Source organism: Gallus gallus, chromosome 12, assembly GCF_016699485.2.
Source record: "Gallus gallus isolate bGalGal1 chromosome 12, bGalGal1.mat.broiler.GRCg7b, whole genome shotgun sequence".
In the NCBI taxonomy this organism is placed as follows: Eukaryota; Metazoa; Chordata; class Aves; order Galliformes; family Phasianidae; genus Gallus; species Gallus gallus.
Window position 1 is genome coordinate 13,212,219 of NC_052543.1, and position 26,574 is coordinate 13,238,792.

The 26,574-nt window shown below is 40.9% G+C and overlaps 1 protein-coding gene across 2 annotated transcripts in view; it reads left to right on the plus strand.

Moving 5' to 3' along the window:
* The window catches only part of PTPRG (protein tyrosine phosphatase, receptor type G), a 374,849-nt gene that overhangs the window by 304,158 nt on the left and 44,117 nt on the right, over positions 1–26,574 (plus strand). For both annotated transcript variants that reach the window (XM_046899760.1, NM_001397431.1), the window contains 3 exons: positions 831–880; positions 3,038–3,833; positions 11,474–11,606. In XM_046899760.1, coding sequence (XP_046755716.1) covers positions 831–880; positions 3,038–3,833; positions 11,474–11,606 — 979 coding nt within the window. The remainder of the gene's footprint in view (positions 1–830; positions 881–3,037; positions 3,834–11,473; positions 11,607–26,574) is intronic.

Genomic DNA, 26,574 nt, shown 5'->3' on the forward strand with positions numbered 1-26,574 from the left:
GGTCTGCAGTACCTGCTGTGGTGTTAACAACATTGCAAAGAGAGCAGGAATCAGACAGGGAATCTCCTGTGAGATCAGAATCTCACACTTTCTTAGTATCTTATCTCAGCATAGTGTTACGGAGTTTACTTTACGTGCTGGGCAGAAGTCCGAAACTTGTGTTACTGATGATGACCTTTTTAGGCAGTTGGTAGTATTGAAAGATTCTTTGAGGTTTGACCATGATACCTATTAAATTACAGTTAAAGGAGTAAATAGTTATCGGCAGTTTTGCCAGATACTCTGGGAACTCTAGTTCAGAGCAGTGGAAGTGATACACACATCTACAGTGAGAGCAGATGTTGTGTTTCCTTCCAAGACTCCCCTAAAAGAAATATTATTTCAAAGCTTCAGCTGTGTTCAAGTGTCAATTTGAGCTTTCAAAACATGATTCAGAATGCGATTATAGTTGTATTTTAGGTAAATGGTGATAAATAAGGCTAATATTATCACAAAGGCAGAAAAAAGGCTAGGCCTGAGTGGTTAAAGTATAACACATCTCTCTTTAGTCACAAGTACAGAGTTAGGTGAATAATACCAAAATTGCTTTAACTCCAAACTGAGAGAGCATATATATTTTGGACTTCATTGCATGCAACTGGTCTTCCCTGACATTTTCCTGCCAAGCCCTTGGTTACTGATTCATTCATAGGCCTCAATTTCCTTTCCTGGTTGACAGGCTTAATAGTAGCAATTCAGCAACTGTTTAGCAAGAATTGTATAGTGATATGGCTGTCAGTTCCTGTCTCCCTTCCCAGTCCTCTGAAATGCTCTTGTTCTTTGTTTCTCAGCTAACACTACTCGAATTTTCGAGGGGACCAGAATTGTGAAAACAGGAGTGGTAAGTTGGGGGTCATCAATCAGTGCAGTGGGCTGATGGGCGCTGGGAAGTCGGGGCAGTGTTCCCACCAGGTGGCAGCACGATGTTGTGAATGCGCTGCAGCCCGTGCTGTCCTGCGGAGGTGGTAGCTCAAACCTGCCGCAAAGGGTCTCAGAACCCACTTGGCATGTTGAAGGGATTTGGGCTTTTTCACTTCACGTTCTGAGAGGCTTTGACCACTGGGGACTCGCCAGTTAGAAAAAGAATCTTCCAGAATATGTTTTGAATGCATTTAGAGGGGATACATGATCTTAATGACTGTGGAAACAAATTTAACTGTTCTCATTAATTGCATAGCCGAAAGTATATGCAAGAGGAGTCATGCTTCATGCACAGTATCTTAGCTCAAAACTATCAATAACCGAAAGTTCTTGGTATTCAGTACACCAAACTGTTCAGTCAAATTTATGAACTGAGCTCATACTATTGAATTTGCTGTAAGTACGCTGCTTCTGGTTTTATTCTGTTCCAGTCTGATATACTCTCTAGTAAGCAAGTAAGACATACAGAACTTGAATTTGAATGATTAATGTTGGTTTAATGATGTATAGAGGTGTTCTAGATAAATAAAACCTTCTGTCAAATTGTAATACCCAGTCCAGCTTTGAGACAGCCCATGCCAGCAATGAGCAAATCTCACAGTGCCTTAGGGATTCACACTGATAAGTACCCAAAAGTTTAGATGCTTATTTAAAGTTTTGGATTGAAATCTTTAAAGCACAGGTTTGCTTTTGAGATCTCAGGTTCTCTATGATTGCAGCTGGTTAAAAATAACATGAGAGAGCCTTTCTTGTTTTGCTGCAGCATTTCAACTGCATGGCCTGATTGAAACTGAGAATTGCAGAGATGCAGAAATACTGTTAAGTTACAGATTTCAGTTTCAAAAATACAGACATCTTATGGTCTTGTTCGAGATTCAGTAGGACCTATTTAACCCCTGTTTGTCCTTGTATGGTAGTCACCTTTCCACCTAAAGCTCTTCTTGCTGATGGATCTAGTACCAAGAAGCAGTTCTTAGTAAGTCAGAAAGAGAACATGTTGAGGTGATGTGGACAGGGTTGATCTCGGCTCTCGCACATAATTACTTCTTGTCCATAGACAAATGCACTTAGCCTCACTGTCTTTTTTCACATATAATTTAGAGAGGTGAATTACTTGTCTAGCTCTTATATGTACCAAAGTTCTCCATTTCAGGTGGAACATGCATGTTTGTGCACAGAGATCCATGTGAGTGCATGTTGCACCAAGTTGACTTTATGAGGGTAACAGTGGCCATCTGCAGAAATATCTTAGTTCATGGTTTGTTCTCTGCTTCCTCTCAGCTCTCCAGGCTACCTGGCAGTGGCTGGAACTTGTAAGGGCAGGCAGAATCCCATGGATGGAGAAAACCAAGTCCACATGTGGGTCTTTCAGTCAGGTGGTACTGGTAGAAATGATTTACCAAAAAGACCCTGATGCCTTACAAGTCCTTCAGAAGTGCCCAGCTGGTATTGCTGCAGTTCTTTTCTAAAGAGAGCAGTATCTCACTGTTTGCTGCAGCACCAGTCCTTAGCAGAATGATGCTCATGGGTACTTCAGGAAATTAAAACAGTACCACTCAAGGTACAGTTTCCTATCAGAGCAAACCCACCAGCCATGGATGCATATGTTGGCAACACAGCTGTTATTTCAGGACAACCCTTATGTAACACTGTATTTTTAAGCTTCTGTGTTCTGAGGATTAAAGCAGTGTGAGTAATGAAGCTAACTCATTAAGCTTCATTAAATCTTCTCTTACCCCTGAGAGGAAACACTACTCACAAGTCACTGGTGATGTGGGTGGAGAGTGTCCCACCATAAAATAAAATATAAAGAGGCTTTTTATAGTAATGATTGTTCAGAAATGGCAAACATGGGTTTCCTCTCATCGTCGTTTGTGGCTCTGTTGCTTGTGCTGTTCCTGGTTCAGCCTTGCATCTGGGTGGTTTAGGTCTCTCAAAATAAGAGAATAGCAGAATGGTGTTTGTGTGGAAAGGGAGAGAAAAACAAAGAAAAAATGACCACAGATAGTGTGTTGGGGCCCCTACTGATGCTCTCTGCTCTGTTTTCTTCCTCTTTGTTCCTGGTGATCTCCTCAAGCCCACAGCCTCTCCTGCCTCCTCAGCCGACATGGCTCCCATCAGTTCCGGCTCCTCCACTTGGACCTCCTCGGGGCTCCCCTTCTCCTTTGTGTCCATGGCCACAGGGATGGGGCCTTCCTCCAGTGGCAGCCAGGCCACCGTGGCCTCAGTGGTGACCAGCACCTTGCTGGCAGGGCTGGGCTTCAGCGGCAGCAGCATCTCCTCCTTCCCCAGCAGCGTGTGGCCCACCAGGCTCCCCACGGCAGCTGCCCCCACCAAGCAGGCCGGGCGGCCTGTGGTAGCCACCACCGAGCCCGCTGCTGCCTCCCCAGGGCCAGAGCGGGACTCGGCACTGACAAAGGATGGCGAGGGAGCCGAGGAGGGGGAAAAGGATGAAAAGAGTGAAAGTGAGGATGGAGAAAGAGAGCATGAGGAAGAAGATGAAAAGGAGGCTGAGAAGAAGGAGAAAAGCAGGGCAACAGCTGCGGCGGAGGCACGCAATAGCACAGAGCCCAGCGTGGCCACGGCTTCACCCAACTGGACTGCTGAGGAGGAAGGAAATAAAACTGTATCGGGTGAAGAGCCGAACCAAAATGTTGTTCCCAAGGCTGGACATCCTGAGGAGGAGAGTTTTACTGAAGCGGACACTCAGCCCCAGCCTCTCCCTTCCACCCAAGTGCCGCCAGCGTTCACTGATGAACTTTACCTGGAGAAGATCCCAAGAAGACCAGAGACAACAAGAAAACCTCTCCCAAAGGACAACAGGTTTCTAGAGGAATACCCCTCAGATAACAAATTCATCACCATTAACCCAGGTGAGTGACCTCCAGGGAAACTCTTTTTACAAGCTTAAGATTGTTGGGAAGTTACTCAAACCACATTCCTTACTGATTACAGGTACAACATCTTTTTGATGTCCCACTTCTCAGTAGGCAGGTCATCACAGAACCCGACCAACAAATGGTTACTGGGAGGAGGAGAGAGAGAAGGATGATAATTGTATTTTCTTACCACAGATTCGTGCTACTTGTGTTTCTTACTAGAAGAGAAAATTTGGAAAAAATGTTTTGGAAAAAAGCTACTTGAAGAGCTTTGTTTTGTTTTAGAAAGAGGAAATGCAGTGAACTATAGCTGTGAAATTAATTTGTAAGAGTGGTTGCTGTGCCAAGCTGGTGTTTCAAGGGAGGCTTTCTCTGTATGCTGTAAGCTAATTTTGTTTATCTGCAGGATTCTCCCTGATGGAGCTTTGAGATATTCTCCCAAATACAGTATCATTGGTGGTTTATTCCTCACCTCAAAACCTACATGCTCTGATTTTGCAAGACAAGGCACCTTCTGCACTGGGTTGCCTTCTTTTATGTATGAAATGATCTCAGCCAGACTGAGTTCATGGATTTGCTACATTTGTCCTGATAAGAATTACAGTACTCCTGTATACATCCACTGCAGATTGATGTACCCACTCCACATAGTGTGCACAGCAAATACAATTATCTTTTTGCATCTATCACAACACCAAGTCCTGTATGGTCAGGAGCTGCTTATACAAAAAGGCATCCCCTGGTGCTCTCAGCTCACTGTGCAGAAGGTCCATTGGGTACAGACATATTCCTTCTCAGGGATCTCAAGGCGTTGGTGAGAAAAACAGATATTTTAACTGCAAGGAGCAAATGGAGTGCATTAATACAGATTTGTTGGCAGAGTATGGTCTGGGATTTGGATACAACAAGAAGTTTGTCTGAGTGATTATGTGTATTACTGCAGCATTTTTAAGATATTACATGTTTTTATTGTGTGTTATTTGATTGTTATTGTTTATTTTGCTATTCTATAGACTGTTTTGTAATTTGATTTTTCATCGAAGCAAGTCTGAAGTTAGAATACTGTGAAAAAACCTTAAATATTTATTTTTCCCTATGTTTAGAAACACAAAAATGCAGACGTCGTGCACTCATTTATATCTCAGAACCAATTTAAAAAAAAAAAAAAGCTAAATCCCATCTTTAATAACATTTGTTACAGAAATGCTGACCTGACTGTAATGCTGTGAATCATAACTGTTCTGTAAGAGAACAGATTAATGAGGAGACCAAGAAACCTACATCATATTTTGCTGATTTTTTAAATTTTATTTTACTTTTAATAAATATACTGCTGTTTTTCTTACTCCTCCTGAAAATCTTCTTCAAAGTCCATTGCTCCCACTAACTATGATGCGAGATGCCTGCCAGGCAGCTTTCGGCATGCCATGTGCCCTTAACATTTTAGAGAGAGGGAGGGAATGTTCTTTGCAGTGCTGTGAGTAAACATTCAGCGCTGTTACCCAACAGTTTGATCTGCATCAGTAAACCTGCTTCTGGAACAGCTATCTTAAGTTCTTCTTGCCTCCTGCTTTGTGGTTTCTCGTGCACCAGTTTCTTAGCTGGCCCAACCATGACACCCCTTATATAAGTGCTGGCAGAAGGCCTTGTGGCTTATTCTCAGCCTAATACAAATTGAAAGAAGGATGAATAGCTGGTCTTACTACCTAGATCATGACAAAATGATTCTTATTAGATAGGGTTTTATTCCATGAAGAAGATAAAAATCAATGAAGAGAGAAATATCATTCATATTGCTAAGAAGTACTTGCTGGTTATATCCCCTCAGTCTGTAGTGATTTCTGTCTCTTTTTAGCATGCAGAGAACTATCACTGAAAGTAGTTCAGTGCAGCTTTGCCTCCTACCAGACAGGCTCTTTTAAGAGCTCTGCTTACTTGCAGGCTTGGAAGCTTGAAGTGACCCTACCTGAAGACTGCATGCAAAGATGATTGGTCTTGAAACGACTCTGCAAATTAGGTTTTTCCATGCTTATATGGGGGAAGGATAACTTCTGAAGATCACTGTATATTACTAATCTGGATTCCACTTATAGGAAATAAAGTCTGAAATAACCAGCACATATTAGCTGGGGAATAAGAGAACTGAAAAAGTCATCTGTTTTACACCAGCTGACCTTAGTTAAATCGTAGTTAAACCTCTAGTGTTGTAACTGGCATGAGGGGAAGGAACTGTACCATGTTTTATGTCCCTGTTCATTTCAGGGGAGTTGGACTAGATGGCCTTTAAGGGTCACTTCCAACTCCAACGGTTCTGTGATTTTTCAGCTTCCCAGACAAGCTTCTTCCAGGTCCCTCAGCGTGCTGGGGAAGACGTTTGGCAGCAAAAGGCAGGAGTGGCTGTTCAGAGAAGAATGGTCCGAGTATGCCATTTTCCCTGCTTCATTCCTTGTCCTTGTCTTCTCGGTGGGAAAAGCTAGGCTGTTCACAACTGTGGCAATTCCTTGCCTAGACATTGTAAGACAAATGTTCTTCTGTTCTGCTAAGGTTTTGAGATGCTTCTTAGTGCCTTTGGGACCGAGGCATTCAGTCTGAATCTCTGTACCAGTTGTGAGGATCTTGTCCTTCAAAGTCCATCCAGGCAAGGCTCTCCTCCTTGCACCTTGTCCCCAGGCTATGGAGAGCTGAGGCCTACCTGACCAGAATTTCCCCAAATACTTCACTAGATGTGTCTGAACAAGAAAGCAGAAACTTTTTTGGATGCATTTTTTTCTCCAGGAAAACACTTTCAAGAAAGCTGTCAGAGTTTCCAAAATGTCTTTGTGAGTAGAAAGTTTAATCATTTTAAAGAGCAGAAAATTGTTTCATAACAGTGTACACTTGTAAAATTAATTCTATAGCAACAAATTAGCAGTTGTGAGGAGATAACTGAATGGGGAAGTACTCATGAGTGTGGATGATTAGAAGGGAGCGGGGAACACAAGAGAAATTACGGGGAAAGTGCGAGGCCAATTAGTACAGAAAGGCTCATTTTCTTTTAGTGCTTATTTCACACACACATACACACACCTCTCCTGAGGCCATGTCATTATTTTCCAAATGGCATCGGCCTCTTCTTGTCTGGTGGTATTGGCCAACACTAATGATTTTCTTCTGTCACTGAGCGCTTGCTTGCATTCTCCTCTTTCATTTTCCTGATCATCCCTTTCTCTGTTTTGTTGCCCACATTAGGCTAATTGTACCTTTGATCTGCAACTGTTACACACACAGCTGCTCAGCATTGTCTGTGACTCTGAAACCTGAAAATTGGAAAAGCAGCAATTAGAATGATTCTCTACCCCCCCCAAAAAAAAAAAAAAAATAAAGAGAGAGAGAAAAAGTAAAGAAAAAAAAAAAAGAGAAAGAAGAAGTAGGATAAACTAGCCAGTTTAATCAGGCTAGAGAAGATACAACCCATCAGAATTTTGGTTTGTTGTGCCAAAAAGTTGAGTAGATCCTTTGTTTTTGATAGGAGATGAAGAAAGGGATGTTGTGAGCAAGGCAATACATGTCTGGCTGGGGCTTTTAACCTGAGTCATGAACTGGGACAAAGAACAGAGGCCTGGGTTTGGCTCTTGATGGAAACTTGGGTCCTCCCATCCCTCAGCACCCACCCACTTATGCTGAGTTCCTCCCCTGAGAGGGGCACATAGAGAAATCACGATGTGCAGATTAAACTTGAAGCCAGGCATACAGTTTTAGCAGAGTGAATTTTAGTTTATAAAGCAGTCTTTGCCAGGCCTGAGGTTACAAAAGCCTTTTGGGGGTAACCTCATTAAGATAATTAAACATCTGTGTAATTCTTTCTTTCTCCATGGCAAGGATTATTAAACTGTGTTTTCCTGTGGCACATGAGCCATTTTGCATGGCAGTTTATATGAGCAAGCAGTAAAATGGCTTGCATATAAAAGAATTGTATTACTGAAAGCAGTTTGGGTATGGAAGCAGTACGAATCTCAGTTATCCAACATCAGGGTTAAACATGATTGGCATCTGTTTACAAAACAGTGAAAAGCCATGCCTTGTGTTCAACCTGCAAGTATAAATACTACAGAAATGCCTTGAAAGACATAGGATGAAAATAGCTGTGCAATCATACAAGCTCGTATGGAAGTAATCTTTTTAAAAAACATATGTTTTTGCAGTTTCATATTTGAATAGCTAATAGCTTTGTGTAAGTCAGTAATTTTGTTTACTGGTAGCTGACTTTCTTTCAGGTGACTAGATGATCTGAGGCAGCTCTGCAATGGGGGTTTTCTTTGGGCATGCAGGATGTGTATTGTCGTAGTTATCGGGGTCTGTAACGGAACAACAAACAGAACTTTGTACTGGTGGTTTGTGCAACGTCAAGGAACGATAATGGGAAGTTTCAAAATAAAAAGATAGATACCTTGTATGCTGCAGCTGCAGTTGCTTACTATAGCAGGCAGTGAGCTTCAGGGATATAAACTTTCCCATTCTCAGTAACCAACTACCAGGAATACACAGAAAAACAGTACATTTCATAGACTGTAGAATGCCTTGACCTTTGTACGTGAGTTTCACTGCCCGCTACTCTACTCTACTCCATTCCATGGCCTCGTCCATCCCAGGACCTGGATGGCATTGCTGAATGAGTGCTTTGCAGAAAAGCGCAACTTATGGAATTTTGCAGTCGTAGAAGTTGATTTAGCAGTGCTGAGGCTTGTGTCATGTGGGACCTCCTGAAACAAATACACTGTAATAATTTTTATTCCATCCTACCGGGATGTATTCCAAGCCAGTAAAAGGCAAACTGAATTAATTCAACGAAGGCATATGCCATTGGAAACTGTTTACATTTCTTAGGAAAAATTGAGTTTCGTGGTCCATTTTTAAGCCTTTTTTTTTTTTTTTTCCCCTACAAGGATATGCTGTTGGTGCTACCATGTCTCAATATTCTTGCTTTGGAAAAGAAAGAGTCAAATTCTAATTTATTAGAATTTTTAATTCTATGATGTTTTGGTATGAGATGAACGGGAAAGTATAAAGGCCTGGATCTTCTTTTTTATGTGTGCTTTCTTTAACTTTTTTTCCACATTGCTCAGTATGCTGCCTATTTTTAGGCTTTTTTGCCTAAATGAGGCACCCACCAGCACTCTAGCTCTATTACTGTACTTCTAGCCCCAGCTGTCATTCTAGGGCAGCTTTACTGGCATTGGTTTATTTAACCTCTCTCAACACTTTACTTAAGCAGTGGAAAACACCTAAGACTTTATCTTCAAAGCCAGCACAGGAATGGTTTATGTTTTTCTGCAGCACATCACTGCCTAGACATTCCCAACTGGAAGTCAGGGCCAGCCATCAGCATGCAGGAATGGCATTTGCAATTCTGGCACTCAGCACACTGGGCACTTTCTGATCCTCACATCTGTGGTAGATGGAGTTGGCAGGGTCAGATAAGTGTGTTCTCCACAGTAGACTGAGTCAGAGGAGCATCATGAGCATTGCAGTGTTTGTTAGCATGCACTGGGACTCTTGCCCATGCTGTGCTTACAATGGAATTTAATTTTCCTCCCATGCAAACAAAAACATATGTTTTTATGTTGAAATATGTGGAGGTGAAACTGAATAGAATATTGTCCTTGGAGGGAAGTGAAGTAATATCCTAATAGATGGAAGGTGGTGGGAGCATTTGGCTCCTTGCTGAGCTTTATTTTAGTGCATGCTTTTACTTTTTCCTTTTTGCCATTCTGATTAGTAACACTTACCTCACAGACTTAATTTTTTCATGCTATTAGATGATTTGAAATGCACTGATAAAAAAAATGATGCCTCAGGGCTTATGGTTTTTGCAAGTTTTGCAAATACAGAGAATAAGCCTTCGCTCTAATTTTGGGGTTGTTCTTTTTCTTGCTCTTTGCTGGTCAAGGACTTCAAAGACCTGTCTTTAAAATGGTATGTTCTACATTATTAGTATGCTGTGAAGACTAAAGCTCGCCACGTGCTCTAAGTACAACAATGTGTGGCTCTGTTGGTAACCTCAATAACTTTTCATACTGAAGTCGGAGACAACTGGCTACTCATCTCGCTTTGATAATTTCTACACTCAGTGCACGTTCACTTCCCCCAAACATCCTTCTGATTAGCACTTCATTTAGGTTGCTTGCTAAAGGGCATTACCTCCATCAGCCTATTTCTTAAAACGAGAAAGATTTCTTGCTGGGCTTGCAGCAGCCTGCAGCCTTACTCTGTTTTCAGCAGTCAGGCAAAAAGCATTTACAATTAACCTTTACTTCCATGTTAGTTGAATTTTACTCCTGCCTATGGAGGAGTATAATCTAAATACTATTAAAATAGAGTATGACTTCATATTATGTGACATCTGGTGACTTCCAATTATCTGTGTTTTGCCTGCCCACGGTGCAAAGGCAATTATGTTCTTCTGGTTGGATTTGCAGCAGTTTCAGAAGATATGATAATACAATAGTGAAGGAGGGCAAGGAAGCACGTTGGTAAGGAAAGACTCACATGGGCTGATAAGTAGAAGTCAAGTATGTACATTTCAATTCTCATTCAAATCAGAAGCTGTTTACAATAATTGTTTCCCATTATATCCCATTGACAGGTATTGATCAGCTACTGTCCGTATTTTAAGAAACATGAATGAAATACAGAATCCACTTCTGTATTTTTGTTTAGAAGCTCATTCTGCCTACCATGATTTTAGAGTCATAGAATATCCCAAGCTGGAAGGGGCTCGCAGAAGGGCCTTTGAGTCCAATTCTGTACAAGATTACCTGAAAATTATATCTAAAAGTAATTATTCGTCAAGTCTATTCCAATTTTCACAAATTAGACATCTTTTGTCATGCAGTGTGGTTACAGGGTCTGCTCTCATTAACTCCAGTACTTGCAGTAATTTTAGCATGGTGTTAGAAACATAAAAAAAGTGAAACAGTTACTCGACCAGATCTCAGAATATTGACCAACTTTAATTTTGTTCAAAAGCTGTAGCATAATGATTTCTTCTGTCAGTTACAACACATACTATCCATTCATTCATCCATCCATCTTGACAATCCATATGCTAAAAAGTGCATTCGTATGCAGTAACTCACCAGATTGTGACAATTCAGCAAATGATGTGACATGACACCCAACATGTTGAGGATTTTTTATTTTAAGATAGTTACCAAGAAATTTACTTCTGAAGGAAAGTATGCTGAGCTTGGCAAAGAGAGCTGCCCTGTGGTGTTGAGAAACAGGGTGCATTTACCTGCAAACACTGATGACGGAGCAAAATATTTACTTTGCTGCTGTGGTGGAATAATTCAGTGGGATCCTCCATGTTTGATAATAGGTGCTTGCATGATAGAGTCCTAAAATTGTGTATGAGACTGTAATTACAGGCAGCAGTAAAATCTAAGCCATATGTGGCAATAAACACCATACTTTTGTGCTCTTAAGTTTCAAATTAAAGACAAATGGAGTCCCACCCTGCAATTAGAAGATCTTTGCTCTGAATGTTTGCTCATATCGTGTAAAATGGAGAAGCTATTTGTTTTCCTTAGACATTTTTCCACACTGTAAATCTCTTTACACTTTGTGATTGTTTTTATTATGTGCTTAATATGCAGCTGACAAGAACAGTTCCAGCATGGCCACAAGACCTTCTCCTGGTAAAATGGAATGGATCATCCCTCTTATTGTGGTCTCAGCACTGACCTTTGTGTGCCTCATTCTTCTCATTGCTGTGCTTGTCTACTGGAGGTGAGCATGTTTCCTTCACATGCAGAAACTGATGATGATTTAAAACATGTTTGGAATGATGTTTTTTTAGTGTGGTCCTGTGTTTTTTATTTTGTTGAATGTTATGGTGATACATGCATTGGTTATCTCTCTGGCTGCTAGAACGTCTCTGTTGAGTTAACTGTTCAGCAGTCTCAAATACCTTTTTTTTTTGTGCCGTGAAATTAGGTTAGTAGTAGCAATGATAGAGCCAGCTGTAATGTCAACAGATATTTTCACAGTTAGCCTTAGTCTTAGCCATCAGGAAAGATGGTCATGGGAGAAAAGCTCAGTGAGACTTAATGTGATCTTTAGGTGCTTGTTTTCTTCCTTTGTAGTTCTACAAAAGGGGGATAAAGTTGTTTAATGTTACATAACATTACTCTTAAGAACAAGTTATAAATGTAGCGTTGGTGAAGTGTTCAGAAGTACAGATCCTGATGGACAAATATCCTCTTAAGAAGAGATATCATCCTTTACACCAGTTGGGCTCAGTGGTGAAGGCTAGGTTTGCCATCAACAAACTAACTTCAGTTAATTTAGAAGATAAAAACTGGAGCACATTCTTACATCAGAACCAAAACTCTAAGACACCTCATTTGTCTTCTATTGAAATTTAACCAGAGATTAGCCTCAGAAAAGGTGTTTTGAATTATTTCAAAATCTGATTAGCCAAGACACAGAAAAGTAGCTTTGGTGAGGAATAGCCGTCCATTGATCATTTTATTTGCAGAATCAATTTAAAAAAAACCAATTTGTTTTCCAATACACCCATTTTGCTGATGATTAATGACCGAATTGTCAAGGCTGGGAACATTCTAAAATACATTAGTGAATAGATGACAATACTCTTGTGAGTTACATGTGCTAATAATTGACATGATTGCAATAAAACAGTGAATAAAATTATGCCGATACATGCATAGAAGCCAAAATTGGAAAAGGTACAAAGATACCAATTTAGTGTCCTGCTCTTCAGTATACCTCTTGTCCAAAATCTCTCCCATTTTTCTTACATTTGGAAGAGTGAACTTGGTCACATTCATACCAGCCAAGCCCTCGAAGTATATGGCATATCCTGAAGCAGTGCAGTGTGGGACTGGTTTATCTTGCTTCAACACAAAGTGCTCTGCCAGGGAGAAAGGATTTGGAGATAAAATGCTAACAACCATTATGGAGAAGAATGTTGGTACCTCTCATTGTTTGAAAAACATTTACATTGCCTGCAATTTCACTAATGGATGGAGATAAATAATTGCAAAATTAGTATTTAATCCACTTAAAGAGTAACAGTGCTGTCCCTGAGAGAATATTAAGGTTTGAAAGTACTGGCTTAGTGATGAGACTAATTTTTGGTAAATACTGTTTTTTGTAATAGATCATAATGTTATTCAAGTCTAAAATTAAGATACATTAATTAAAGTTAAATGCTTTTTATCTTTCAAATTCCTAACCATCTTCCTCATAACATTTTTATTTGCCTAGTAATAACAAACAAGCAGATAAATCAAGGGAAGTACATGAACAAAGGCCTTAACTGAAACCAAATTACTTTTCCTGTAATATTTGTTATTTTGCATACAAACAACGGTTGGTTTTTATCTGTTCTGCATAATTTGCGTGAGTAGTTAACATTCATTGATAGCTCTGGTAAAAGTATGAGTGCATAATATATGAAAACCTTTGACAACCATGCATCAATTTTTTGTGTCTAACTGATGTTAAAAACATAAAAAGGTAGAGATGAAAAATTAATATAAATGTGGAAATTATGTCAAAAGGTTTTTTAACAAATATGAGGCAACAAATTGAGGAACAAGACATAAACCTGGGGGTACGTGTTCTCAGTTCAAAACAATGTGTTTGTAGCTTCATGGTTCTAAGGATTTTTTAAACAAATACAGAACACGTATATAAGAGAAGGGAATGCATGTTTTAGGATAAATCAGCAAGCAACTAGAACACAAATTGTCCACGGTAACATTTCACGCTGTGCAGACCATGTCATTGAAGTGGTAACACAACATTTTTTGTGCCCTTTTCAATGTGATTACCATTCTTTAGGAAAAATAAAATGTTTATCTCTGGGAGTGCTTGAAAGTAAGGGAAAAAAGAGAACCTCACACACCTCAGAGTGTCATTTACAAGTTGCAAAGGAACAGTGATCTGGATTTCGGGAACAAATACTTAGCTTAAAATCTAATAGGCAACATATGGAATAATTTGCTAAATAACACCATCAAAGCCAATGGCATGAAAAGGAGTTTGAGAAAGATTTTCCAGTAAGGGAAACATGCTATTGAAGGGAAAGATGCTATATGCAGAGAAACACTCGTTATAAAAGGATAACCCTCAAGGGGACAGGCATGCTGGACCAAGGGGTCTTTTCTTGCACAGCAATTCTTTGTTCTCTTGTGAGAAAAAGCATTAAAAAATACAACCCAGAGAACTAGAAAAATGCAGAAGAGACATGGCTACCCTTTGGCAATACATTATATGGGTAAAACAAATGATATTTTCACTTTTGCATTTCTGAGCATTTGTGGGATTAGAAGACTGCAGAACAGAGGTGACATAAGTAGAACAATGAAGCAGAGCAAAGCCTTCTGCTTCTTCACACTGCATTGGGACCCTGTTATCCAGGGACCAAAGTAAGAAATTAATGGCTTGCTTATGAAGGTTTGGCAAAATGTTTCTCTCTGTTCTGCTTCTTTGTAACCCATTCTGTGATACAGAATGAAAGTAAGTTTTGTGATGATATATTGTAAAGAAGCTTCATTTTCCCTTCACTTTATGTGAAAAGGAGAATGGTAGGAATAAGTCACTGTTTGATGAAGCTTTCCCTGTGTCTATGGAACTTCCATGCTGTGTTCATTAGAGGCTTCTTGTAATTTAACGTATATGGGAATGATTTGTCCCATTTCTGAATAAGTCTCCCTTATTTGCAGAGGTAATTTGCTGTTCTTAGTTCCTTTTCCATGTGGATCCTGGACAAATGGCAAAAGAATATGATTGATGTTGATGAGAAAGGGTCAGTTCCTTCTTTTTAGCATGATAGCCATCTCAGTAATGAAAAGGGATGGGAACTTACAGGCAAGCAGCAGTTCTGAATTACCTTTCCACTGAAGTTTCTTAAATTCAGTACTTTTAATGGCACTACTGTGCAAAGAGGTCTATGTGATCTTAAGTTGGAAGAGCAGAAAATAAACTAGGTCAGCATAATGAAACTGCAAAAATTGTCCTGTCTATTATCTCAGAACAATGAAGAGAGCACCACTGTGGGATGACCGGGAGCCATGGAGTGCACAGAGGCTGGTTAGGAGTTTGGCTTCCCGGGCATGGGGCCGTAGTTTAACAGTTTGTTTCCATGCATCTTTGATTCTTCATAAGGAGAAGCTGGCCTGGCTGGTCCTTGAGCTGCCCTGGGCACAATGAAGGGAGCTGTTGCCCACAGTTCTAAAACCTGAAACTGATTTCTTTTAGCACTGAGTCATAGCAGCATTCATTCCTTTCAGTCTGATCCCAGAAATCGGGTTCCGTTTGGACAACCACTGAGTTTTTTTGAGAACTATTCACTCTGATTTTAGGATCTTTCTTTGGAGCACTACTGGCTCATGTACAGCCCATTCAAGTGTGTGCATTAAAAGCTGCAGTTTACCGAGCACGATTTTTGCATTTCTGGGCATTTGTTTTGCATCTTTGATTTTATATCCAGACTCAGTACTGTGAGATCATTCTGCAGTTCTTCAAGGTCGATTTAAAATTTGACTTGCGTGTTCGGCATTCTTTGCCACTGTTATTCTTAAAGCCTTTTCTATGAACTTTGAGAATCACAGAGTGTGTCGGTAGTGACCTCCAAACTATTTAGGGATTGAGTGTGACTTCAGTTTTTTTGCAACAAGACGAGCTCCTACAGCATGATGAGCCATACTATGGCTTGAAGCTTTCTCTATATTCTTCTTGCAAATTGAACAAGTCCTGAACATTGACACTGTAAGGGAAACCCGGGGTCAGTGGCACTTTCTTTCTCACAGAGGTGTAAAAGTGTGAATAGGGTTAAGAAATCAACTAAAATACTAAGATGCACATTGCATTCTGTCACTTCAGAAAAAAAACAGGATTTTTAGGAGCGACTGGTGACCTTCCCCTGTTTGTTTTCCATTTTGATTTTTGATCTAAATACTACACTGCTATAGACTGTGATTTCAAAGGGAAAAATAAGCAGAGAATATTAAGAAGCAATTAAGACTTTAGAGTTTAGCCAACAGCAACTTTTAAATGGGAACTAAATTATAGCCATTTCTCATTTTCAGCTAAGAGGAAGAAATTAATTCTGAGCTATAGCTGGAGAGTTTTCTGTTTCTTTCTTTTCTGCAGATACCATAATTCACCTCTGAATTATTGCCACCATCAACACTGTGATCCCAAAGACAAAGCAGGAATATTGTATTGCATTTCTTATTAAATCAAGCTGTTTATACAGTGCTAATATGTTTACATTCAGGAGGGATTTTTGGAACAACACAGCTGCTGCCTTTCAAAGAGCGAGCAAGCTTGCATTGCTTGTTTATAGCCATGTGTGTATAAGAGACAGCTTGGGAAAAAGAGGCCTTTAAATTTCCTTGGGCAAAACCCTATAGAATTTAGTAGAGAATATGAGTTTTCTTAGGTTTCTAGTAAGCATCCTGCTGAATTGAACAGAGGCCTTGGAACAGGTCTTGTGACAGAGCCTCACACTTCTCCAGCAGTACCTTTCTGTGGAGAGGGAACAACGCTGAGCACCAGGAGATGCGGGTTTGTTCTCTGACTCTCATTGATTTTCTGTGTGACCTGGGGCCAAGTCACTTACAGTTTGACAATCTTGTTGTTGAACTCGGTGGCAAAGACCTCACTGGGAGCAAGCTCAGGTGTTCAATATTTCAGCATCTGAATGCAGTCACTGGTGAAACAGCACCAAAAAAAAGCATTGGTTTGCTGTATTTTTAAATCAATTTGTAATTTAGAAGTGAAAGCTGCAGCGTAAGACCAAAGACTGTTGTAGTTATCATATCTAATTACCATGCCTTAGAAAACTGACATTTGGTGTTAAATTCTGGGGAATATGGGCTAAGATAGTGCAAAAACTTCATTGGGAAAAAAAATAAAGAGAACTTCTGCCTGTAGTAGGTTGTAAAAAGTGCTGAAATTGTTGCTTGAACCTATCTCTTGGTTTTATTTTATGAGTACACAATGTGTTGTTCATCTACTGTACTGATTGAAAAAGGAGCATTGCAAATTTACAGACCATTGTAAAATTGCTTGCTCGCAATGATAAAAACTGCTGCAGCTTACTCTAAAATATTTGTGATTCTGCTTGTTTCCTCACTCCTGGACATGCTAGATAACACTTTCAGAGAGCCTATGTGTTGATTTTAAGAACGCCTCAGGTGCAGTTGCTCAAGTATTTATTTCAGCAGCAGTGGTTTAAGCAGCCTCCTCCATTCCTGCCCTTGCACTGCCCTCTGTGATACCAAAGCAAATGTTTATACAGCCATGTAATGAGCTGGATTGAGAAATAATCCACGTTTTTTTTTAAAAAAAAAAAAAGACGGGGACCTTTATGCTCTGATTTAAACCAGATTAGTTCTCAGTCTGGTTCATGCAGTAACCAGAGTTGCAGTGGTGTAACTGAGGGCCCAGCAAGAGGCAGGAATGAGCAGGAGGGATGGGGATGCTCATGCTGACACTGCGCTGGTGATGCCTGAGGACCATGTCCAGATGCCTGTGCTTTGCTTGAGGACAGCGGTGCCCCAGAGTGCAACCCATGCCATCACAGCCCATGGGGAGAATTAACTGACAAAGGAAAGAAATTTTCTGAGCTGAGGCGGGCAGCATGATGGGCAGATGAGAAGAGACGTGGAGGTGAGTTGTGTGCCTGAAACCCATCCCTGTGTCCATCTCAGTTCTGAGATTTAGAAACTAATGTGCCCTGCTCAAAACAAACACTGCATGCAGCTCTGGGAATGGCTCTATGGAGTTTGGTACGATGAAAAGCTGCATCAGAGGAAGCACTGCCTGGCAAACAGGGTCCATCCCAACCTGGTTCTGGAGTCCTCTGATCTCCCTGCCTCAACCCAGGGCAATGCAGGAAAATCACTCCAGGCTTTGTTGCAGAAGATGACTGTATTTGATTTTGCCAGTGCTGGAGGTAAAGGTACTGAAACACCAGGCCCTTTTGTGTGCAGTATCTCAAAGCGCTACTTGTTTTCATTAAAGGGGAGCAGCCTGTGATCATCTCCCTGTCATCTCAAGCAGGGAGCCGAGCTCAGCTTTTGTGCCCATAGCAGGCAGCTTGCTTTCAAGCCTGAAGCTTAGGGCAGCCGCCAGTCGCTTGTTCTAGCTGTTGGCATCATTGTTGGAGCACTCATCATTCTTCCGCTATGGGGAAAATCAATATGAAAACTTCTCCAACTGCATCTCTTCTCTTTCATCCAGCAACGTGCAGCCCGGGGTGAGGAGAAGAGCTCATGAAGAGAGCCAAAATGTGGTGTGTGGCTGCTCTTCCTCCCCTGACAGGCTGTGGAGTTTCATTCTTTTTTCTTGTGGGGAGCAGGAAAGGATCCAGGCCAGTGGTTGGGCACTGGGCCTTCCCATGTGCAGGAGCAGGCTAAACACAAGCTAGGCCAGGACACTGTGGCCCGTAGTTTTGTTCCTCCCCAACTTCTTCCTCGGAAAGCGTTTCCCAAACAGCTCCTTCAGGCCCTTCAGAAATCATGGGAGTTGTCAGTTGTTATAGTAACGGACCCCCTGCTGCTGAATTGGCCCTGAGATGCCCATTTGGGCTTTTGAACAGACTAACTCATGCTCATTAGACAAAAAAGAGAGGGAGACAGATTTGCAGATGGAAAGTTGCTTTTTAAGCGTGCTGGATGATCTGTTAAGAGCTAGATTGTGTAAAGGGGCATGTTATCTCATTATATGCCTGTTACTTTTACTCTTCTTTAATTAACACTAGTTTTACTTTTTCTTGCAAAACAGAATTCTGCAAGAGTTCAGTTTCCTCACTGGTGAGGTCAGTAGTGAGCTGCTGCTTTAAAACAAACAGATTTTGCCTTAAGAAAGGAGAAAGAAAAGAAGTTGGAGGGGGATTTGCCAAGCTTGAGTGCATATCAGTGGTAATTGCCAGAATTTTGACCCTGGGATGTCCCATTTCAAGGAAGCAGCACAATCTTGGTATTGCTTTGGGTTCAAATCTGTGCAGCCCCATTGCTGTTAGCAGAGTGACTCTTGAGTAGCTGGTATCAGTTAAAGCAGACCTTACTCTGGTAAATTTGAGTCTGCAGATGAAGAACCTGTATCACCTTAAATGGGTTTCAGGAGTATGCAAGTACCATAACAAGTTACTTCTTGCCAGGTACTTGTAGCCACAGTCTTCCTCTGTCATGCGTATCCAGCCTTCATCTGAATTTCATGAAGCAGTGTTCTCCTCACAGCTGTCCTGTAAATGAAAAGCAAATTCAAATTTATGGGAGGTTGGTGTATCTCCAGGTGTAAATGAGAGAGGACTGTGGCTATTCTTATGCAGTTTACCTTTCCTATGAGGAAGTTGGTTAGAGCAGATGGGCAGGCAGGATTGCTAGCTGAGAGGATGCAAGTGCTCTAGTACATGAGTGGGACCTGCAAGGAATAAATGATCTTCTGCATCCATTGTGCTTAGGATGAGGAGTCTTGGGCTTAAATTGCAGCATGAGGGAAATTTAGGCTTGATGGTAGAAAAAGCTTTATGACAGGAAAGACAATAAAGCAGTGGACTACAGAAATTCCATCATTTCTGGGCTCCAAAAGGAGGTTAAGCAGCCATTCGTCAGGCACACCACAGGAGTCATTGATCCTGCATGGGAGCTCAGAGGCTCATTCTGTGCAGTTCTGCCGTGTGAGCTTTAAAGCACACATGCAAGTGTAAGAAAAGAGGAGTTGTGTGATAAATTGTCCTGTGAATCACAGGCTGGAAGGCTGAAAAAGCATTTAGAAGATACAGTTCAAATGTATCACATTCAAAGTGAGTAACGTGAAGCCAATAAAAGAGCACACTGAAGAAGTGTGGGGAGGAGAGAGGGAGGGCTACAGCTTTGGGCAGGGAAAGGAAGATGCAAAATGGGCAGAAAAGAAACTGCAGAGGTAGCTTGCAGAGGACAACTGTGTCAGGAGACATTCAGGTTGGTGGAAAAAATCTGTTTGGAGTTTCATTCCATCTGTTGTCCTGCAGTGGGGAGCCTAAGATTAGGGAATAGTTCAGAGAACAACGATTGGAAGTTTTTAAGAAGAGTAGCAGAGATTGGTATAGTTGTGGTTTGCTACCCTTACTGAGTGTTACCCAAGGCACTGCTATATTGCCTGTACCAGTACTGCCATTATCAACAGCGAGTGCCAGCATGAGGCCATCCCTGGTGGCAAGGGAAAGGACCCTGCGAGCGTGCACCCAGTGTGACCAAATCAAGACAGCCCTGGAAATGCCATTACATTATTTTCTTGCAAAATAAACGGGAAATGGTGATTGCTTAAAGATTCCCATCCCAGCACAGGCAGCCCTGGTGCCTGCTGGATTGTGATTGTTTTCAGCGGTGCCTTTAAATGAGGACTCTTACTTGAAGCTGTGCTTCACAGCTTCTGGGATGTTTGTACACGTGGGTCAGTTGTGAGAGAATTTTTTTCTGCGGGCACTTTTAGGAACTCAGTGGAAGCCCAGGTCTGCATCACCTTTTTTAAAAAGATAATGTCAAGCATGCAATCGCAAGTCAAACATCAGGAGAATGTGTGCTTTGGTTGTGAAACACTGGAATTCAAAATACCTTGTTGGTAACCTTGAAAACAACAAAACAACAACCAGAAGTTCTTGTTTTAATCCTCAGTTTGCTATAAAATGTGTCCTGTAAGAGCTCAGACATTTAGGGTACGCTTTGCCCACAGGCCATCTAGTTCACTGAAAGGGATAAAGTCCCAACAGCGGGTTGGAAAACTGCTTTTGACACACTCCTCACCACTTTGTTTAGAGGTGCAACAACATTTCCCCAATATGTGCAGAAATATCTTCCTCTGGGGAGAGAGCAAAGGGGAGTAGGCAGGGGCATCCCAGGTCAGGCAGTGAGAAATCTGTGGCACAGCTGCAATTGATCTTTCTGTTTTGTTTCTGTGGAACTAATTAAATGGATTAATTCCAGACACTTTCTCTGTAAATGCCTTCCACACTGTTGCTGTAGTAATGAGATCTTGGGGAAAAAAAAAATGAGCCAGATTTGATCTGTGCAGTAACTGGATTAAAAGAACTATTTTGTGATGCTTGATTTTGAACCAATATTTTTTAAATATTCACATGTTTTAGTTAGGCTCCATTAAGAACTGGTTTGTGAGCACTGGGAAACAGTGTGCCACGAGGAGTACGTGTTTCAGGTGAGCAGTGGTAGAGGATGTCCAAGCTATTTTACAAGCAGCTTTAATACAACTTTAAAACTTTTCTAATCTGGCTGTTAGAACTATGATCAGCTATTGAAAAGAGAAACAAATCAAATGTTGTAATCAAACTTTCTCTGAAATTAAATCAATTTGGAAAAAAAAAAAAAAGAAAGAAAAATAAGAGTATCTGTTAAGATACCGGGTTTGTACTTTTTGTTCCTCAGCTGCAAGAAGCAATTTATGAACCTGTTACTGTTTGATTTGTTGATAGTTTATGTTCTCTGTTCATCTGTTACTAGTTTATATATGTTACATAATATTTTTAGTATGTAAGAGTGTATGTTAAATTGTATGCAGTTATCTCTGTAGAAGATATACTGGCATAAATTTGTAGGTTCACAGTTAAAGGAATATCTCAGATGAACTGTGAATGAAATATCCTATAATACAAGTAGATGTACCCAGAGGGAACAGTATACCTCTGCTGTGAAACTGTGAATTAACCACAGCGACCAGATGAATTATATTTTTTCTCTCTCCTTGTAACCATAAAATATAGCTATTGAAGTGCCCTGCGCTGTCCTAAGTCCCACAGCAGCATTTGGACTAACATTAGCACTAGCTATTTCACAGCAGGATGTGGTCTGAGTGTAAAATTATAGGGGAAGAATATTAAATCAATTCAGCGATCTTAACAGTATGGATAAATACTAGGAATCAGCAGCCTAGTAAAACAATAACGAGCAGGGGTGGGCTTTTTTTCACTTCTCTTAAAATAAAGTGCCAACCTATGCAACTTGGCAAAAACGAATGCCTTGGGATGCACAATGCATATTGTGCTGCTCCTACAAATGTTGCATGTTGTGAATTCATTCGGTGTATTGTAGAACACTTAGCTTGTTAAAAAGAAAATGTTTCTTCTATCAGTATGAATGGCGTGCATTTCATTCTGCCAACTTACAGGTCAGAATCCATTTGAGCTGTAACTCTATTAGAATCGGTCCTAAGAGATAAAAAAAAAAAAAGTTGAAAAGATTTTTAAAATCATTTCAGCAAAGAAATTATTCTCTTTTTTTTTTTTTTTTTGCAGTGACTGTGAAAATAAAGTTCCTGCTTTCCAATGGAAAACACAGTAATTAGGAAATTTGCAAATATAAATCAGCCTGTGTTGGTCTTCGTCTTTATTTATGTCATTAAATGGAGTATTTAATTAGCATATATATTATTCAAGTTTCAATATAATCCATTTTATAAGTCCAAGTTCAAATATAAAATCAAAATGTGCCTGATGCACCCTATTGTTCACATGCAAAGCAGCTAACATAGATGTGAAGATATGATGTGAATTGAAACATTCGTATTTCACAAGGATGCGGTCTACATTTTCTCAAATGATGGGTTGAACTCTTATTTTTAACTTTTTCTAATTTGCATACATATTAGTCTCTATTTAAATGATGTGTTAATTCTATTCATTAGACTTCAGTGAATGCTTCTAACTCTCCTGATAATCAAGCATAGAGGTCCCTGGAAAGCAAATTATGGACTTTCATGTTGCAAAATGCATTGTAAACGTGACATTTATCACTGCTAAGCCAACTCATGTGGAGCACTTGGCTACAGTCAGTAGGGCAGAGCCCTTAATCTTATGCTTATGGAAATGGCTGTCATCTCTGAATAAGAACCTGACACTGGGTCCCTAAAGTCTCTTCAAAGATGGTTGGCACCTCACAAGCACTCTGCCCTCTTGACGTTAGAAATGCCAGTTTCTGGCATTTTTTCTGGCAAATGCTCTTTGGAAGAGAGAGAGTAGCTTGATTCAGATCCTTGCACAAATGGCTTCACGGAAATGGATGACCAAAAATTTTGTTTGACGTCATTTGGTGGTGGAGGCAAGGATTTGGGGGTCTCTGGGGACTCTGCAGCTCTGTTGTGTATTTGGCTTCCAGAGCAGGTTCCTGCAGGCTGCATTTTCCTACAGTCCAAAATGTGTTAGTGCTTCAAAATGTGCAAAACAGTAGCCCTGGAAGCAAAAGCACAGGGGTGACAAAGTGCAATGGGAGGCCTTTCTGTGGGTCTGTGAGCCAGGTCCTGTACTGAGGACAGTGACAATCCATGAGAAGAAAAGGGATGAGAAGCGGGATTGGAGTTTGGTGCCTGCTGTCGTGTATTGATTTCCCAGGCTGTGACAATTCATCTTTTTAATTCTAGGTATAAAAGCATTGTTATCCCAGTGGTAACAACTTGAGGTGATAATTTCCCAAGGTTTTCTGTTGATGGGGTGAGCCCTGAGTGGTACCACACAGGGAGCTGCCATGTGTGCTCCAATTAATAAAAAAAATTGATGGGAAGAAGAAAGATTCTTATGCCATCATTGCAAGGAAATGCTTGACATCTTTAAAGGTCTCTAAGTTTCGTTTCCATCTGTTTTTTGCCGAGTCTGGGCCTTTTCAAAAGCAGCAGTGATGTGCTGTAGGGAATTAATTTAGCTCTTTGTGGTAGCTGAAGGTTAGAGTTCAACATCACTGTTTTTGTTATCCGCACAGCTACACTGAACAAGTTCCCTGTTGTATAGTTTAAAGGAATAGGTGGGGACTACTAGAAAGAGACTTGTTGTCCCTGCAGCATAGTTTTATTCAAGATGCACAGAATAAGCAAGCAGAAGAGGAGAAATCACAGCATTTGAAATACATTCGCAGCAGCTGCTTCATCTCACCATGTCTGAATGTGTAATCTCACTCTCAGGAGCGTTCTGCACGAGAAGCAGCTGGGCGCTTCTGAACATACAAGAAATGTTCCCATTTCACTAGCTCTTGTAATTATACAAGCTGCGCTTAGGCCTATGGAGAAATGAAAAGTCCGTGTTTTATTGCAACTCTGAGATTTTGCTGAGTTGTGGTGTTGTCTGCAAAAATTAAGCTTCCACTTGGACGTCCGGTCTATGCCTTGCAATGCCTTCTTGAATGGAAGAGCTTTGTACAAGCCTTTTTGAAACATTTAAACCATCTGCAGCCCTCTTCTCCCTCACTCCTTATCTGAAAAGTGTGGGGTCCCGTTGACTTCCCAGTATGAGCCTGGGGCAGGCTGTGTTGTAATTCCCTGTGTGCTGAGCACAGAAAAGGATGCTGAAGAAAAAGCTTCAAACGGCTTTAAACCGTCTCTGTGCTCCTTGTGTTCCCCTAGCCATTCATCGGTGTATATAGCACAGTGTGGGAATGTTCCCCTTCCACGCTTCCTTCTAACATCATTTCTCCTTGGTGCTCCAGACAGCAACTCCTCACCCCAGGGACAGATGTGTTGGCAGCTTCACACCTCATTTTTGTGGTGACTGAATGAACTTGCACACTGTCATCGCTCTCCACCAGCGTTATTGTATTTACTGGGCTTTCTGTGCAGGAGTTAGATTCATATGTGTTGGATGTTTTGTTACAGCTCATGCTCTGTTTTGACTTTTTGGCTGCATGTGTTTTCTTCTTTTAAAGTTAATAGTTGTATCTGAGACCTTACCACCAGCAGGTTGCTTTGTGAGAGTAAATATCAATGAGATGGCTGCTGATAGCATCGTATACGTTGAAACAAATGCTTTTATAATACATGGAATTTATTATTAATTGAGTGGTTTGGAGATAAAGTGGGATATAAAGCGACAAGCTCATGGCACAGCAAACTGCCCTTTGCAGGAATCCAATTAGAAGTGTGAGCAGCGAACTGTGAGCAAACTTGCTGTAATCAGATGGGGGCAATGCAAGAGCAGAGCATCACTTGCAGCCTGGGACCTGTCCCCATGAATGTCTCATAATTTTCTTTAATCAACATTTAGTTACTATGTCATGCCAAGCTTGCATTCTTCCTCATTTTCCTGGCAATTGTGCATCCCATTGGTCTGAACAAACTAGAGGGAGACAGTATGTTTTGAAATAAAAAGGCATATCAATTAAATGCACTGTGTTCTGCTAAATGTCTATCTGGGAAAAGTGAGTCATTCGTTAGCCCTCTGAAATGACTTTGCCTTGAATAACTTGTGCTGATGTTACAGAGCTCTGCCTGACCACTTGAAGCCACATTTGCAGTTTCCTCAATGAGGATGTTTGGGAGCATTGTCATTCCCTTTCCAAATTGCAGTGTTTGTTCACGACTTGGAAAAATAGATGATTTGCTGAGATGTGTCATAGATAATGGTTAAATGCTGCCTGCAGTAACCAAGTGCAATTGTCACAGATGTATTTGAGCATCCATGCCAGCAGCTATGTCTGGTGTCCTAAAGAGTGATGTAAATTGTTCATTGGGTATGAGCGGTTCAAAAAAAGTTTTTTCTAAATATTATGGATCATTTTTGTCTGGCAGATGGAGTTGCGGAAGCTGCTATAGTGAGAGTTTGTGAAATTTAAGACATCCTGGGCATTGTGAGAAATATGCTTAGCAAGCCTCAGAAATGAGGGTGCAGGCTGCAAAATGAGGGCGCAGGAGAGAGGAAGACCTAAGCACAGCATCTGTGGAGTCGGGCGGTGTTTGCAGGCTGGTGGGGAAGCATGTGAAAAAACAACACGGAGCAAGTCAATTTGTCTGTTCTGTCAAAATGGCTACAATCAGCCAGGAGGCAAATGAATAAACGGATCAACAAGTATTTCACACTTGTGTGTTCTCGACAGGAAATCACAGATCTGAAACCAAATGTCTGGGACAAAACTACCAGAAATAGTGGCAAAATACTCTGCTGTTTAGTCTGCATTTTAAGCATTTTTAGCTCACAAAACTCCTTGAATTAAACTATCAGAATAAAATAGGAAGGCTTGTTACTACAGATCCCAGTTACCAACAAAGATGGAAATAGTTGGGGTGGGAGCAGGGCCCCAGTCAGGTCTGAGAGCAGTCTTTGCTGGTCTACTCATGCGCATCTACTGGCTATGGAGAGGGCTGCTCTTCTTCCTCTCCTGAGCTGTCTCACTGCTGCACTAATGGCAGCAAAAGCCCCACCAAAGATCGCTTAAGAACATGGAAATGAAGTGCATAAATACAGTAGGCGCAAAATGAACCTGGATGGGTAGAGGTGTCAGCACTGAGCAGTTTGCTTAGGAGCAGACATCTCCCAGGCTCATCCAGGATAGCACGCTTGCCTTTGCAGCCGTGTCACTTTGTATCCTGTAAAAGAAAAGAAAATATTGAGACAAGAGCTTGCTTTTAATTTCCATGTCAACTTCTGAGCAAGTGCCTGATGTGCCGAGGCACATTCTTCATACATTAAGAAGCATCCATAAGTATTTTTGAGGCGCAAACTCCCATTCTGGTGGGTTGTTTCTTTTTCTTCTTTCCTCCAGTCCAATGCTTGTCAACACTGAAAGGCTACAAAGAGCTAAATAAAATGTAGATTAAAACTTTGGAAACTGTGCAAATAGGGAGAACAGTCTATAAATAGAAAATATATTAAACAGTATCTGGTGCTAAGGGATCTAATGATTAACACTGGTTGACTGAATTTCTTCTGTTTTTCTTACTTGCAATGAACTTTTATCTTGAAACTAAA